Genomic DNA, 15,062 nt, shown 5'->3' on the forward strand with positions numbered 1-15,062 from the left:
CACAAAATAATATAAAAGTAACATTTAATGGATACTCACACTGCAGACCAAAATCACATTAAGCACTTTATTTGCTTTATATCATTGTATCTTCTCTGAGATAGACACTACTATGGTCTTCTTTTAGGAAGAGACTTAAAGACATTAGAAACTTTTCACAGCTCACGAGTGGTGGAATGAGAATGGAAGTGGAGACATTTACCCACCCCTGCCAGGGCTTCCATGTGCACCAGAACACTGGGTGCTGGTGATGGTCCTCCCTGAGAGGATTCATTCATTCATTTCATTCTGTACCATGGAGCGTTTTCCACCATAAACAGGTGTTATATTTGAAGCCAAGGGAACAAAGAACAAAGAAGAATCAAAGAAGACTTATACCACAGCAATTTCAATTGATGAACATGAATACATTTCAATAAGTGGAAGGGTAAGAAGGAAGCAATAAAGAGGTGGAAAGTATCCTGAGTCATCGACAAGAGTTGGCTCAAATGCTTTTTGCAAAATAATCAATGCTGCAAATGCAAATCAGTATACCCCTCACAGAGGTATCAGCAAATATTACTGGAAAGTGAAAGCATGTATAGTCTTTTGTTCCCAGAAGTCTTATTTCCAGAAACTTATCTAAAAGAAACAAGGAAGCAGAGATACACAAAGAAGTGCATATTTTTTGCCCTTTGTTATTTTTAAATGTGGTAGAGTAAGAAAGGTGCAGTGACTGGAGTTAGAGCTACTTAGGTTTGTGACCTTGATTTGCACTTTACTGGCTGTGACCATTAGCAAGTTAGTTGACCCTCTAAAATGAAAATAAAGTACAAGCCTTACAGTAGGACCACTGTGAGGATTAAATGAGATAAAGTACAGCACAGTGTCTCTTCCTTCTGATGCATATCACTCACTAGTTTATATACATAAACTGTGGCCCAATCTTTAGGGCCAAATCATGTAACTTAGTAATTTGTGTATTATTCTGTGCTAACATATTATAAAGCACTAAACTTAGCTTTTAAAGTTATTCAGAAGTAAGCCCATGTGATGCTCTGACACTTTCTCAATCTCAATTAGCACTAAACTAATTAACAAAACTGTTTTATACACTACAGCGAGTCACATTTTTCTTCCTTCTTTCCTAATCCCTGGTGTGTTGTAAGGGTGATTGAGTATCTAATTACTTCTTAATTGAATGCACATATTACACATTTTTCACTAGTTCAAGCTTAATGCTTTAGTCCAGAAATCAAAGTCAATGAAATTAAGTTGAATTGGGATTTGGGCAACTATTATAATGAGAGAAGGTTTGTATTGTGTCTAATTATAAGTAAATGTGGGTTTTATTCTTGTTTCCTATGGAAATATTTCAGGTACAGGAATGTGCCATAAATGACTAATTTCAATGATTAATAACATTGTTATTCTTACTTACAATCTTTATTCCCCATTACAGTGATTTTATTGCTGGGACCCACTAAATATAATCATTCTTGAAAGAAAGATACCATTAGAGAACTACTGGTTGTACTTATACTAAAATCAGAATGAACATTCATATCTGCAAAAAATTATGAGTTTCTCTATAGCATAAAGGTTAGTGGAATTTCCACATGTTGTTAACAAAAGGAAAAAAACTAATACTTAAATATAACCAATTATATTCATCAAAAATAGTTATCTATAGAAAATAAGAATATTACCATCAAAATGGCTTTCCAACACTGAATAGTAAAAGTATTTCATGAGGGTTTTATTAAAATCATTTTTTGTATTATGCACAAGTAAGGAAATACTGAAATAGTGATTCTCAGAGAACAAAGATTTTATTTGCTTCTCCCCCAACTACTCCCAGGTGTGGGGAGTAAACCTCTGGAATAATTTAGTTGAAGATCTCTTCAGGCAAAAGACTAGATTAAACAATTTCTTGAAATTCAACACCATGCCTCTAAGATGTTTCTGAAAATATTTTCTATAGACAAGCCCTAAAAACCTTTCTGAGTTTCAAATAAGACTCATAAAAGAATGAACAATAGGAATTCAGAGCAATAAGAAATGTTGAAGGGGTTGTCTTAAGAATCACTATAATGGAAAACAGACCCATACAAAATCAGAATGATTTTATCATCTTAACAAATAAGTTGTTTGGAGAAGGTATTATCCAATGGCAAATTTCTTGACTGGAGAAGCCTCCATATTGTCTAACAAATATTTCAGATTCTATCTAAAGAAATGGACATTAGCTAAATTATTTTATCTTTGTATATTATCAAAACATATTTTAACTAAAATATTTAAATAAAACTGAAATAGCTAAAAGAATGAAGCAGACTTATATGTGACTTACATAAAAATACCCCAAAACCCTATAGTTAAATAAAAAGTTTGATATGATTTTGTTAAAAAATATTTATAGCTGGAGATGTAGCTCACTAGTAGCATACTTGCCTAGCATGTAGGCCCTGAGTTTGATACTTAGCACTTTACTCATCTGAGGGTCATGTCATTGAGGTTTCTTCTCTAACTTTCTGGTATGGTCTGAATGTTTCTTTCCTCTCAAATTCATATGTTGAAATTTTAATCCTCAGGGTGATGGTTATCAGGAGCTAACAGCTTTGAGAGGTGATAAGATCATTAAAGTATAACTCTCCTGATTAGGATTAGTTCCCTGATAAAAGGGACCCCAGAGAACAAGCTAGCTCCTTACACCACACAAGGACACAGTGATTCTATGAACCAAGAAGTGGGCCCTCGCCAGGCACCGAATTGCTGCACCTTATCTTAAAGTTGACTTCCAAGCCTCCAAACTGGAGAAATACATTTTTCTTGTTTAGAAGCCAGGTGGTTTATTTTGTTATAGATGCACCAATGGAAGATACTTCACTCTTTCCCTTCTTTAGGAGAGGGCTTCCATCCCTAATAAAGGGATCTGGGTAAATTCCTCGACACTTATGCTATTTATTTTCCATTCTGAGATTTCAGGTTCTCCAAGGTTTGCTGTATGTAAGCAATCTGCTATACATAAACATGAGAATCATAACCTATACACAAATGAGAGAAAAAGACTGACAAGGCAGATTGGGGAACTTGAGTCATTTTTGCCATGTTTTTGTATTTCCTTGGGTAACTGCTTATGCCTGGCTATATATCACTAGATTTAAAGCAGATCAATTTTCCAAAATTCATGTTTCAAAAGACTCCACACTTCATAGCTAAAACATTTAAATCAGATGCCAACAAGACAGCCTCACATTGTTGATGACAATAACAATACCCCTCCCTACCAATGGCAGAGATTGCCTTTTGGTCACATCAGTCTTTCCTGCTGGGCTTACATGTGGATTCAGAATCCCTTTCAACATTCTGCAGAGAACTAATAGCAACTAATCAGAGCTGGCATATAAGTTTGAGTGCTGTATGTCATCTATGTCTTCTTAGAAATCTTTAACAGTCTCACATGGAAGACACGCAATCATCTAGATGAAATGATGCTAACTTTATGGGTTCTGAAAATGGAAAATGGAGACACACAGATGGCTTTGGGAGATCTCAGGAGGCAAATGTGCAGACATGGAAATGTTGAAGAAGTGAGCAAGCAAGGGGTCATGCCTGACTTAGATTTCAAAGTAAACTGAAAGAGAACCAGGTCTGTGAAAGAAGATCATAAATTCAATCTTGCATGTGTTAGGTTTGAGATGAATTTGACATATCCAAAAAGAAAGCTATACAGACATTTGGGCAGTCATTTCTAGAACTTAATTGAGATACCTCATTTAGGAATATAAAGGAGTGAGTCCCATGCATTTAGTAGTGACTAAAGTTGTGTGAATGGGTTCACCCACAGACATTAGGCCTGTGAGGTCCTGGACATTAAGTGACCTCCTAAAGGCCATTCATGTAGACCACAGGGGATGCAGAGGTGGTCTCCAGGTAGAAAAATAAAAAGAAAATCTGTGTTATGGACACAAGTATGGCAAGAAGGTAGTCAATGTCAGAGGCTTCTGAGAGAAGATGATGAGATCTGAAAATGTCCCTTGAAATTTACTGCCTTTAAGATACTCACCATGGGGACTACAAATTGGTGCAACCACTCTGGAAAGCAGTATAGAGATTCCTCAGAAAACTTGGAATGGAACAACCATTTGACCCAGTTATCCCACTCCTCAGCATATACCCAGAGGACTTCAAATCAGCATACTATAAGTGACACGACCACATATATGTTTATATAATAGCTCAATTCACAATAGTTAAATTATGAAACCAACCTAGGTACCCTTCAACAGATAAATGGATGAAGAAACTGTGGTATATATACACAATGGAATATTACTCGGCCATAATGAAGAATAGAATTATGGCATTTGCCAGTAAATGGATGTAACTGGAAACTATCATGCTAAGTAAAATAAGCCAAACCCCAAAAACCAAAGGCCAGATGTTCTTTCTGATATTTGGATCCTGACTCTCAATAGGTGGGGCAGTGGGGGGTTTCACCCTATTGGACAGGCTGGAGTAGGGAGAAGGGAAAGGCAATGCGAATGGGAAAGATGTACATATACTTTCAAGGGCTTCACTTTTCAGTGAGCATTTCTATCAATTTTATCAGTTGAAGACAATTTTCTGGATCTCAGTTACTTTATTGAAAAGACTTGAAAAGCAATGCCCATCCTAAAATGTTACCCCAAGGTGAAATGAGTCATAGGTGAGCCAGGGAGCATGGAGCCTGGCACAGTTACACTCCTGAAAACAAATTACTATTACTATTGGAAGGTCTTCATGAAGGGTTTGTTAGGCTTTAACTAAAGTGTAAAATAATCAAAAGTCTTTTCATTTACTCTTATCATCCTATGTCCAAATTAGTTTAGCCAGATCTCAAGATACATCCTGTATCTGCCCTTCCTTCCCTGAGCATCTGTCAAGGGTACTTATGGACTCTGATCCCCCTACATCTGCTCTGCCTATACCTCTCCACTTCAAGTCTTCCAAAATCACAACAGACCAAAACATTTACCAAAACATACTCTGCATCCTTGTGTAGCTCTCTAATTAAATAAATTCTTACAGTGCTGAATACCAGACTGTCTGGGAAACTGGCATATTAAAGGATCTCAGAAGTCTTACATTAAGAAAACCTGATACAGTACTTTACAAACTAATTGGAGTCTAGTACCGAGAAATTTATAGTTTAGTGGAGCAAGTAAGTAGCACAGTAGATGACCATAATTAAGAACTAAACTAATATGGTTAAAAAAGAAAAAAAGTAAAGACAGAAAGATTAGTAAAGTCAGTTAACTTGGAAAGCACTTCACGGAGAAAAAAACCTGGTCCTTCAAATATAAACGGCATTTAAATGGTCAAAAAAACAGGAGAACATTCTGTTCATTAGAATGGTAAATTCCTAGAGTGACCTAATCAGGCAGACAGTTAAGCAAATTCTGTGAAAATGCTAAGAAATCAGAGAAACAAAAAAGAACGAGAAGCTTAAAAACAGAAAATGAAGGTCAGGTAAAATAATACTAAAAGTTAAATAAAATTATAATTTCCCCAATAGTCACTAATCTTACATAACTGAAACAGCAGAAATTTCTGTTTAATCTTTTATAGTCTACTATAAACTCTTTATATTTGCCTAATAACAATATAATTTTTAATAGTCAATTCCTTAACTCCTTATCATAATCCGAGTTAGATTTCTAGGTACTTCTAAGCTTTTCTAATCGTAACAAGTATTAACCTAAGTAGTAATCTACTTTGATTACATTTTCCCTCTCATTTTTAAGGTTTTTTATCATAATGGAATACTGTCATATAAGGTTCTTTTTGTTAACTGTTGTTACTATAATATTCTACATTTTAAAAGGTACAGAATTAAAAAAAAAAACAGATTCATTCGGTATCTGAAAAGAACTATCTTCTTAAGCTCATATAAGTGTACATTACTTCCAATGATTTCTGCACTCATTTTTTAGCACTTTTTGGTAATTTCTTCAAATCAATCTTTTAGCTTTATCTTTCCCGGTTGGAGACTTACTAAGACAACCTTATTCATAAAGAAGCATTCATTTCATTTTCTTCCTCATTTGCCTGCTGCCTATTCTCTCTCGTTTTTCTTTTCCATGATAAAGTGAACAGAGACATAGAGAAGCATATTCATCACAAAAGCCAGCAGCCAAAGGCACCTTGGGAGGCTTCTCCAAGCATCCTCCTGTCCAGGCAGGCTCCCTCATAAACCATCCAGGAACTCAAAGCATTTAATGCCACAGTATTACTCGAAAACTGAATCTGAGGTTTAATCTATCTCTCTATTTTAAAAAGTCCTCCATGTAGCCTCTAAAAGTAATTTTTTCTATAGCTAAACCAGATCCCTTCGCTGATACTTGGGAGCCATTTTTTATATCAATACATACTTTTTGAGCCTCTACATCTGTAAAAACGTAATAGAACAATTTTAGATGACATTAACTGGCCACAGTGGTTTTATTATGGAAAATATATATATATACTCTTTAGGGATAAAATCATGAAATCTACCACATTTAAGGAATCAGAATATATTAATGCTCAACATATGCATTGGTACATGACTGCAGAATGTCCTCTTCTTCTTTCCAAACACAATTTTGTTTGAATTCATCAGGTAAGGAAAAGCTAACTCAATCTGGAATTTTCATCCATCATAAATACTCCTAAAACTAAAAAGGAAAAAAGACATATTTCAAAGCAGGAATCATTTTCCTTGTTCAATAAATTCTCAAGGGCTGGGGAGATAGCTCAGTTGGTAGAGTGCTTGCCTTGCAAGCACAAGGCCCTGGGTTTGATCCTGTAAATAGAAAACAGCTATATCAATAGAGCTTTCGATTCTCACCCTAATGTTACATGATTACACTGAGGAATGTCTAAGTTCTACTGACTGAAAATGTGCTTTGGGGCTTTTCATTTATCCTAGAAGGATAACAGCTTTTACCAACTATCCAGAATCAACATTCTCACTTTCCCCACACAGCCCCCTCCTTTTCCATAATGTTTTGTTCTTTTCTGACCTATAGGTCTTTTAGGTTGTAAAAGAAAACGTATGAAATTGAGCTAACTATAGCTTTATTCAAGCTTAGAAGACAGTATTATGAATTACAAAAGTACATGTAGGAAAGAGTTCAACACAGTCAAGGATGACTTCAAAGACCCAGAAAGAAAAGAGGGCAATTTTGACCAAGGGATATTCAGAGATACTTACACATCCTCCTCTATTTTCCTTCTTTTCACCTAATCTATTTGGGGCAAATTTATTTTTCCACTTTTAAGGCGGGGGGGAAGCAAACTAGAGAGCCTTATAGCATTGGCTTTTACAGAAAGTAAAAATTATAATTCAATATAGTTATTATAAGCATGTGACTGTTTAATGAAATTTGAGTCAGGATGAAACGGATTTTCAAACATCAGAATTGCCTGTAAAAATGGGCCAATACTTAATGAAATAAATAGGCCAAGAACCACTTTGTCACAATATTAGTACCAATATTATGAAATCAAGTATAACTTGTAAACCAGACCTAAAGTTTGGTCTTACTATTTGTTGTTATTAAAATTTGGTTTTTCTGCATCATATAAAAATTCATTGAATAAAGAATCATTTCATAGCAAGTGGCTCCCAAAAAATGGAACTACCTTGCTGAATTCAAGAATTTCTAGCACCTTGGCCAGCTACATGCTAATTCTTTAAGCAAGTACAAAACCATAGTTCATACTTCTTAAATGTTAAGTCTCAGATTGTTAGTAAATCTTGGTTATCAAAGCTCTCCAGATGTCCAGACATTTCATGCAAAAAATAAAATAAGCCCCGTCATTTTATGTCCAAAAATAAAAAGTTATTTCAGTAAAATATAGCTAAAATAAGTCTGAAATATTTTAAACATTGTTTTAGAGAATAGCTAACTACCATGGAAATTTTTTTTTGCCCTTTTTAGTTCCAAGAGCTTAAATGAAACATTCATGCATTAAATTCAAAGTCTGACTGTCAAATCACTTCACTTTAATAAAAATTTGAATTACCTGCCTTAGGGCATTATTAAATATCAAATAAAAAGCACATATCCATAAGTCTGATTTCCCAATATAAATTTTATGTAGAACTATACCTAGATTTGTATTACACATTTCAAGAAAAAAGAATAAAAACAATGTATTCATAAAAGGATCACTTCAGAATTAGAGCCCCCTTAGAAAGAATTCCTGTGCCATTCTTGCAAATCTGGGGGGAAATTACCCCTTTTAAGTAATCCCAGTCACTAAGATATGAAATTAAATCCATCCTTCTTTAAAAAATATATAAATCATAATTAATTTAAAAAATTGAAAACATTATACATTATTCCTCTCTCATAGAATGAAAATATCTGTAATACACATAATCTCATAAACAACATTTAAGTCTGTGTGTGTGCATGTGTGTGTGTGAAAGAGAGAAATTAAATGGTGTGGTTACTTCAATATTTAGAGAAGCAACTCCAGTATACGACCTGATATGGCTCAAACATTGAAGGCATAATCTTATTTTGTTGAAAGTATCATTTACAGTTACAGACATTCACAAAGAGATACCAACTGTAGACTGGAGAAATTCACAAGTTCACTAGTCACCAAGCCTGCTCACACCTCCCTGCGATCCTCTTATTGGGCCTGTCCAACCCCATCACTCTGTTCCCATCCCTACCTTCCTGGCTGCTCTCACCCTCCCTGCCACTATCCCATTTCTTATTGAAAAATAAAATCAAGTCATGGACACACTCAATCAATAAACCACCACTTCCTTCTTCCTTCTTGTTCCAGCCCATAATGTGTCTGTTCCTTCAATAAAATTCAGTCTTCCCATATGCTGAGACTCTCATTCCTTTCAGGCTTCCAGTGGCTTCACTGCTAGAGTTAGCCCTTCCAAGATAAAACTTCTCCCTTTCTACATGCTTCTTCTGCACCATGACAGACAAGTTCTGGTATTTCTTTTGTTTCCCTAAAATAATATGAAATAAGGAGGTCTCCCTCCCTCCCAGGCTGCAGCCTTCCACTAAATTGGCCGGGACATTGGGCCTTCAACACCTACCTACTATCACCTTCAGCCTGTGGCAGTATGCATCCTTCATTGTTATACTGTTCTGACCACCACTGAGGGGACCCTCTTTGACCTCTGCTCACATGGTGGTTAATAAAAATTGCCCTGCCAGTCAAGCCAAATGGGTCAGGTTCCCAGATTTCACTGCTCAAGAACTGCATTACTTTGGACAATGACCTGACTTCTGCATCTTGCTTAAATTAATGCCTCTGAAAAACCTCATTTAAGATTTTATGAACATTTAATGAGCTAATCCCATCAGATCTATTAGAATATCATATATACACACATATAAAGAGAGATCATCTCTATGCTAAATACATCCATATTTTAACCCAGATCACTTTTCTGATCGCTACTCTTAAAATTCCAATCACAACAAGCTCACTGTAGTGACACACAGGAATCTCTCTCAATGTGTTTCAACTCAATTCTTTAATCTTTCCAACCCTGAGAGAGCCTATTTCCCCAGGTTTCCAACTGTCACTCAATGGTTCTCTTAACTCACTCAATTCCTTAAGCTCCAAACTCAGCAGTTTTTTTTTGGCAGTTCTATTTCCTTGCACTCTCTCCCAATACCACCTGCAAGTTCTAGTTCCTATAAATTAACATCTCTCCACCTCTACTATTCCTCTTCTAGGGTCTCAGTCTCCATGTCTGTCACCTTGACTACTCAACAGACTTGTAAAGTATCTCTCTACTCCTGCCCCAGCGCACTGTAATGGAATGCATTCAATTCTCCAGGTAGGGCAAACTACTAAAAATATACATGGGATCAGGTCACTCCCATGAGCTCAAACACATCAATAATGAAATAAAGATGCCTTAATGTGACTGACAAGGCCCTCTGAGCTTTGGGCTTTGCTGCCTTCACGCCTTTGAATTCTACATGCCAGATTCACAGGGCTTTCTTTCAGATACCTCAATGGATCAAATTCTTACTTCTTCCCCACTGAGCACACCCTCTGGGTCTTTGTCAAAAAAGATATTCCTCCATCTGGCAGCTCTTTCCCCACATTGCTTTGTTATTCTCGTTCATGGAATTTATTGCAATTTACAATTTTTATTTATTCCTGTCAGGCTACCCACCTTGGATCCTGGGCATCATGAGAGCAGAGACCATGTCTGTCCTTTTCAGTTCTGTATACTCAAAACCAGTCATAACAATAGGTGCTCAATAATGACATCTGAATATCATTCATTATAAAGTTCAGCCTAACACACTCTCAGATTTTCTCATTGCCATATATGTATTGCTGAAAATTTCTTTTCATTCCTACCAAAGGTTAATTTGCCTGATCTTGATCATATCCAAAATTAGAAAGAGGAGATGAATGACACTAGCTAACTCGGAAAAATGAAAATGCAGTATGGGAAGGAGGTTAGCTTGGATACAACCTGCAGAGTACTAAGGAACTTCTAATTGGCCTGAATTCAGGCAAGGAACCACACACAGTGCGTCACGATGGATTCATAGTAAAATAAATGCATTTCGACCCTTAAGAAACTTGAAATAAGACAGAAAAATATAGCTGCATGGAAGAAAGAATACAAGAGGTGCAATTAGAGAGAGAAGCAGGGATATCTGGTGAGAACGGTATTGGAGCTGGGCCTTGGAGGAAGTCAGCTGGCAAAAGGATGAGAAGTTTGGGGTTAGCAAACCTCACTCACCAAAGGTAAAAGGCAGCGTGACTAAAGTACTATATAAGGATGATAGGTAAGAAAAATTGATGGGAAACATACAGAGGAAATGACCACCTTTGAAAATTCCCATGTGTTTTTGTCGAGCCTCCTTTTGTCTTACCTCCTTGAGGTAAGAGATTTCTACTCACGTATGACTTCCAAGTCCAAAGTTCCACTGGATGTGGTTTGGGGGTCTACACCTTCAATAGTTTATCACACTGTCCAAGTCCTATCCTGCCTCCCAGACACACCATTCCAGCAGATACCTTCTCTCATGGGAAGCAGAGGCCTGCAGCAATGTACCCTGATGCTTAGGCAACGAACAAGGTAAAGAAATAATCTAGCACATTGTCATCTTTGTGTATTTTCTTTTCCATGTTTGCGATGTTATTTTGTTAGCTCCTTATGGGTAAGGGAGATATACATATACTGAATTCAATACATTAACAATAGTAGATTATAAAACAATTTACCCTTTTCAGATAATTAATACATGTTTCCTGAACAGATAAAAAGAACTTAAACAGGACAATATTTCAAGAGGATCAATACAGAGGCTCACATGCTTTTCTAACCCCTTCCTTTGTGCTCTTTCATCATGGAGAGTACAGGGAAACTGCTACAGTTTCAGGAGGCAACATGGTAAATTGCTAAAGACCTCCTGGCATGGCCCTGTTCTTTGCCTCGTGCTTTTCCTCGTGAAAACCAATATTTAAAGTAAAATGGAATTAATGGCTGCTCTGGTGGGAAAATATGAGAATCATAGGTTTCAAGCACATTGCATGAAATTAAAATAACTACCTGATTTGTTATTAATGAGGCATGAGAATATGTCCTAAATTTTATTAAAACAGAGTACACTTGTTTTATTACTAAATTAGCAGGGTGATCATAAGAGTGACTTTGGGATGCTGGGTTTAAGTAACTGTGTACCTCATTTTCCCTACTTAATCTGCACATACCCTGATGAAGATGGGCTTGTTCCTGCTCTTTGGTTACTGAAATGCAGCTCTTATGACTCTGTCACTAAGTGGTTGAGTGGGTCGAAAGTTGTCTCCCAAAATCCCATCACAGCCTTCCACAAGTTCTGCACCTTTAACATGTGTCCTCAGCCTGCGGAATTCTTCTATCTGAAAACAAAAGCAGAACAAAACAGGTTCATCATATATCAGACATTAACAAAAGTGGGGTTTCATAAATGACCTAAAATATGCATAAATTACAATAATATAAGAGAAAATTCAACTTCAAAAAGAGAAAAACAGAATTAATTCTTCCAGACCTGAGACAGACATTAGACATAGTCCCTTATAAAAGACAATAGAATTAAAGATCAAGGTATTCAGACAACTCCAATAGCCATGGAAACACACTGCATTTGTGAATGTGAAAAGCATTTATGCCTGTCCATAACACAAAAGGGTGAACAAATGAATAAATATTCTTAAATGCTCCCCCAAGTATATTTTAAATTAACATATTCTGATGTAATTGCATGTAAACACTGATTGGATGCTAATTTATTAGATGAATTGAGGATTTCTTCACCAAAATACTTTGCTGCTTATCTAGTTCTTTAGAGGACACAGATCCAATGAGAATACTTTGATTATATAAAAGTTTAAGCCCAACTTCCTTTCTTAGCAACAGCAATTTTCAAGTTCATCTCCCTTTCTCTGGTTGCTTCTACAGGGCCTGTGGTTCACCTATGATTTGGTTCCCAGATACCTGAGGGAACCATCAGATGCACTACAGTTTCTTTGACTTGCCAAGTCTGAGCCTCCTAATAACCCACAGTTGACCAGCCAGAATTCTCTGAGAAGCATTTAACCAACAAAAATGTGATGCGCATTCCCCACACTCATTCCCACCCATTTGTTACCTGCAGGTCTCATCATTCATTACTTCATCAAAATGCTTTATGTCACATAAAAGAGCAATTCTTCATTCTTTACCCAGAATGGAGGAAGTGAGGCTACAGAGGTTAACAAGATCTCATAATCTACTAGTAGTGGAAGCCTGAACATTCATTCTAAGTCCACCTACTCTTATCCCAACTTCACTGCCATCTCTTTAGAAATCCTACTCAAATCAGTATAACCTATATTCTACACACATCCCAAATTTTTTCACTTGTTCTTTTTAGTAATGCATGACCACCCCAAGGTATTGAGCAAATACAATTTGAACAGTATCATAAACCAAAAGTTTATCAACTGTGTATCAAAAGATTATATCTACAAAGGTCCTTAATATGATAAAGCTCAAAGAATTATTCCATTCATAAAAAGAAAAGAAATAGAAAAGATCAACTAATTCAGGAGATCCAAAAAGAAGTCTAGAATTCAGGGATACCATAAAACCCTAAGTAATTAAAAAAAAAAAAATTGTATGTGTGCATTTTCTAAAGATGAGGTTCCCTGACTCCAAAAGAGTTGAATTCCACAAGATTCTAATTCAAGCTATTCACATACATGGTGGGACACAGATGTGAGAAAAAATTAGATCAGAAACCAGGTTACAAAGTTGGCTTCTGATTCCTTTTTCCATGTCTCCAACTCCTGACTGATTTCCTGAGGTGGGATAAGCCTGACCCAACTGGGACAGTGCTGTTTAGTTTTTTAATAATGCCTGAGGACTGTATTTACACAGCAGTGCCAGTCAGATAAGCAACTTCTATTTCAGCTACATAACATATTTTTCACTAGATCTTCTTAGGGTCTTCAAATAGAAATGTAGGTAGCATCTATTGCTTGTGGCAGCTGAGAAATTTCTAGAACTGAGGCATCATGAGAATCCCCTGTTATTTTCTACATTTACCTTAAAGTTTTCCTAAGTGTGGAGTAGAAAAGAACCTCCTTAGTCAGAGAATCCTATGTTATTTTGAAAAGAAGGTATAGGTTTTGCATTCAAAGGCTAGTTCTTGTTCTGGTTCTGCCACTTGTGACCCAAATGACCACATGGCATCAGCTTCTCAAGCCTCAGTTTTCACATACAAGCAATGGTGATGATAATTTTTTTTAAAAAATTCACAAGATAACCTAAGAAGCAAGAAAATTCATGAAAATCATTGGAATAGTTTCGAGCACATATAAAGTGTTTGATAAATATTAGCCCTCTTACCACACAACTTCTTTTAGAATCTAACCTTTAGCTACAATCGATAATAAACCAATTCACTGAGAAAACTTAAAGTCATCTCTTCTAGTATTCACTTCATACACAACCATAAGTAACACCTGCAGCTACAATCTACAGATCCGACCATAGCCATATTGATGAACAATATGGACTAGAAACCTAACTCCTTATGTGTGGTATGAAAGACTCCATTTTTATGGATTTTCAAGTTTATTTTAAAGCTAGGTGAGTTTCATATTTACATATTTTTAACTGAAGACACATTCTTCAAGCCCCAGGCCTCAGCCTGAGGCACACCCTGTGAAAACAACTTCAGGAAGAGCAGATCTAAATCAACAGTCAGCTTCAACTCACTGCTTGCTGGGAAAACGATTCCACAAGAAATGCTGTTCTCTGATCACAGCCACTTTGAAGGATTCAAACATCAACACAGATGGAGGCAAAAATGTGTATTTCTGAATTGGCAGTTTTTCTGAAGTAACCACCCCTCAAACCCCTTAGTCACTTCAAATGGTTTCAAGTGCATGCTGCATTAGCCCACAAAGAAAGGAGGTACTGTGCCGAATGAAGAGGATCATATCTCAGGATGAGAGTCTCCAATGAACTCAACTGTTAGGGCACTAAAGAAAACATCAGTATTATATGTATTTGAACATGCAATTGCATTGATTTTTTAAGGTTTCTCTACTTAAATACAGTATTTGTTTTTAACCAATTTTAGAGAGAGATTGGAGAGGTGTCCAACACTCCAAGAATAAGTCTTTTGAAGGTATTAAATTAAATAATTATTGTCTGAATTAAAGAGGCATTCCAATGGATCTAAGACATTTACTCAACCTTCACTGATTCACAAATCAGATTACTCACTAGTATTCAGCTTTAAAATTGCTTTCTTTGTGAATGCATTCAATAGGTTAATTTCCAGGGTTTACAGTTTGGCGCAAATTAACTTACAGGAGGTTCCAAATTGCTATAACCATATTTTATGTGTCGTCATATTAAAAAAGAAATAAAATACAGAAAGGCAGTGTCCTTCATGCATTCTTCTATCTGTGGACATTTGGCTATTTCCATGCCTTGTTGCAAGGAACAGGGATGGGCAGATACCTCTTTAAGATATGCCTTCAATTCATTTGCTTCTATACCCAGA

At 36.2% G+C, this 15,062-nt stretch overlaps 1 protein-coding gene across 1 annotated transcript in view; it reads right to left on the reverse strand.

The window, feature by feature from the left end:
- Nucleotides 1-15,062, reverse strand: part of CA8 (carbonic anhydrase 8) — a 98,907-nt gene that overhangs the window by 13,669 nt on the left and 70,176 nt on the right. Inside the window, exon 8 of the mRNA XM_079156175.1 lies at nt 11,734-11,901. Coding sequence (XP_079012301.1) covers nt 11,767-11,901 — 135 coding nt within the window. The 3' untranslated portion in view covers nt 11,734-11,766. The remainder of the gene's footprint in view (nt 1-11,733; nt 11,902-15,062) is intronic.

The sequence above is a fragment of the Sciurus vulgaris genome (assembly GCF_902686455.1).
Source record: "Sciurus vulgaris genome assembly, chromosome: 1".
Classification (NCBI taxonomy): Eukaryota; Metazoa; Chordata; class Mammalia; order Rodentia; family Sciuridae; genus Sciurus; species Sciurus vulgaris.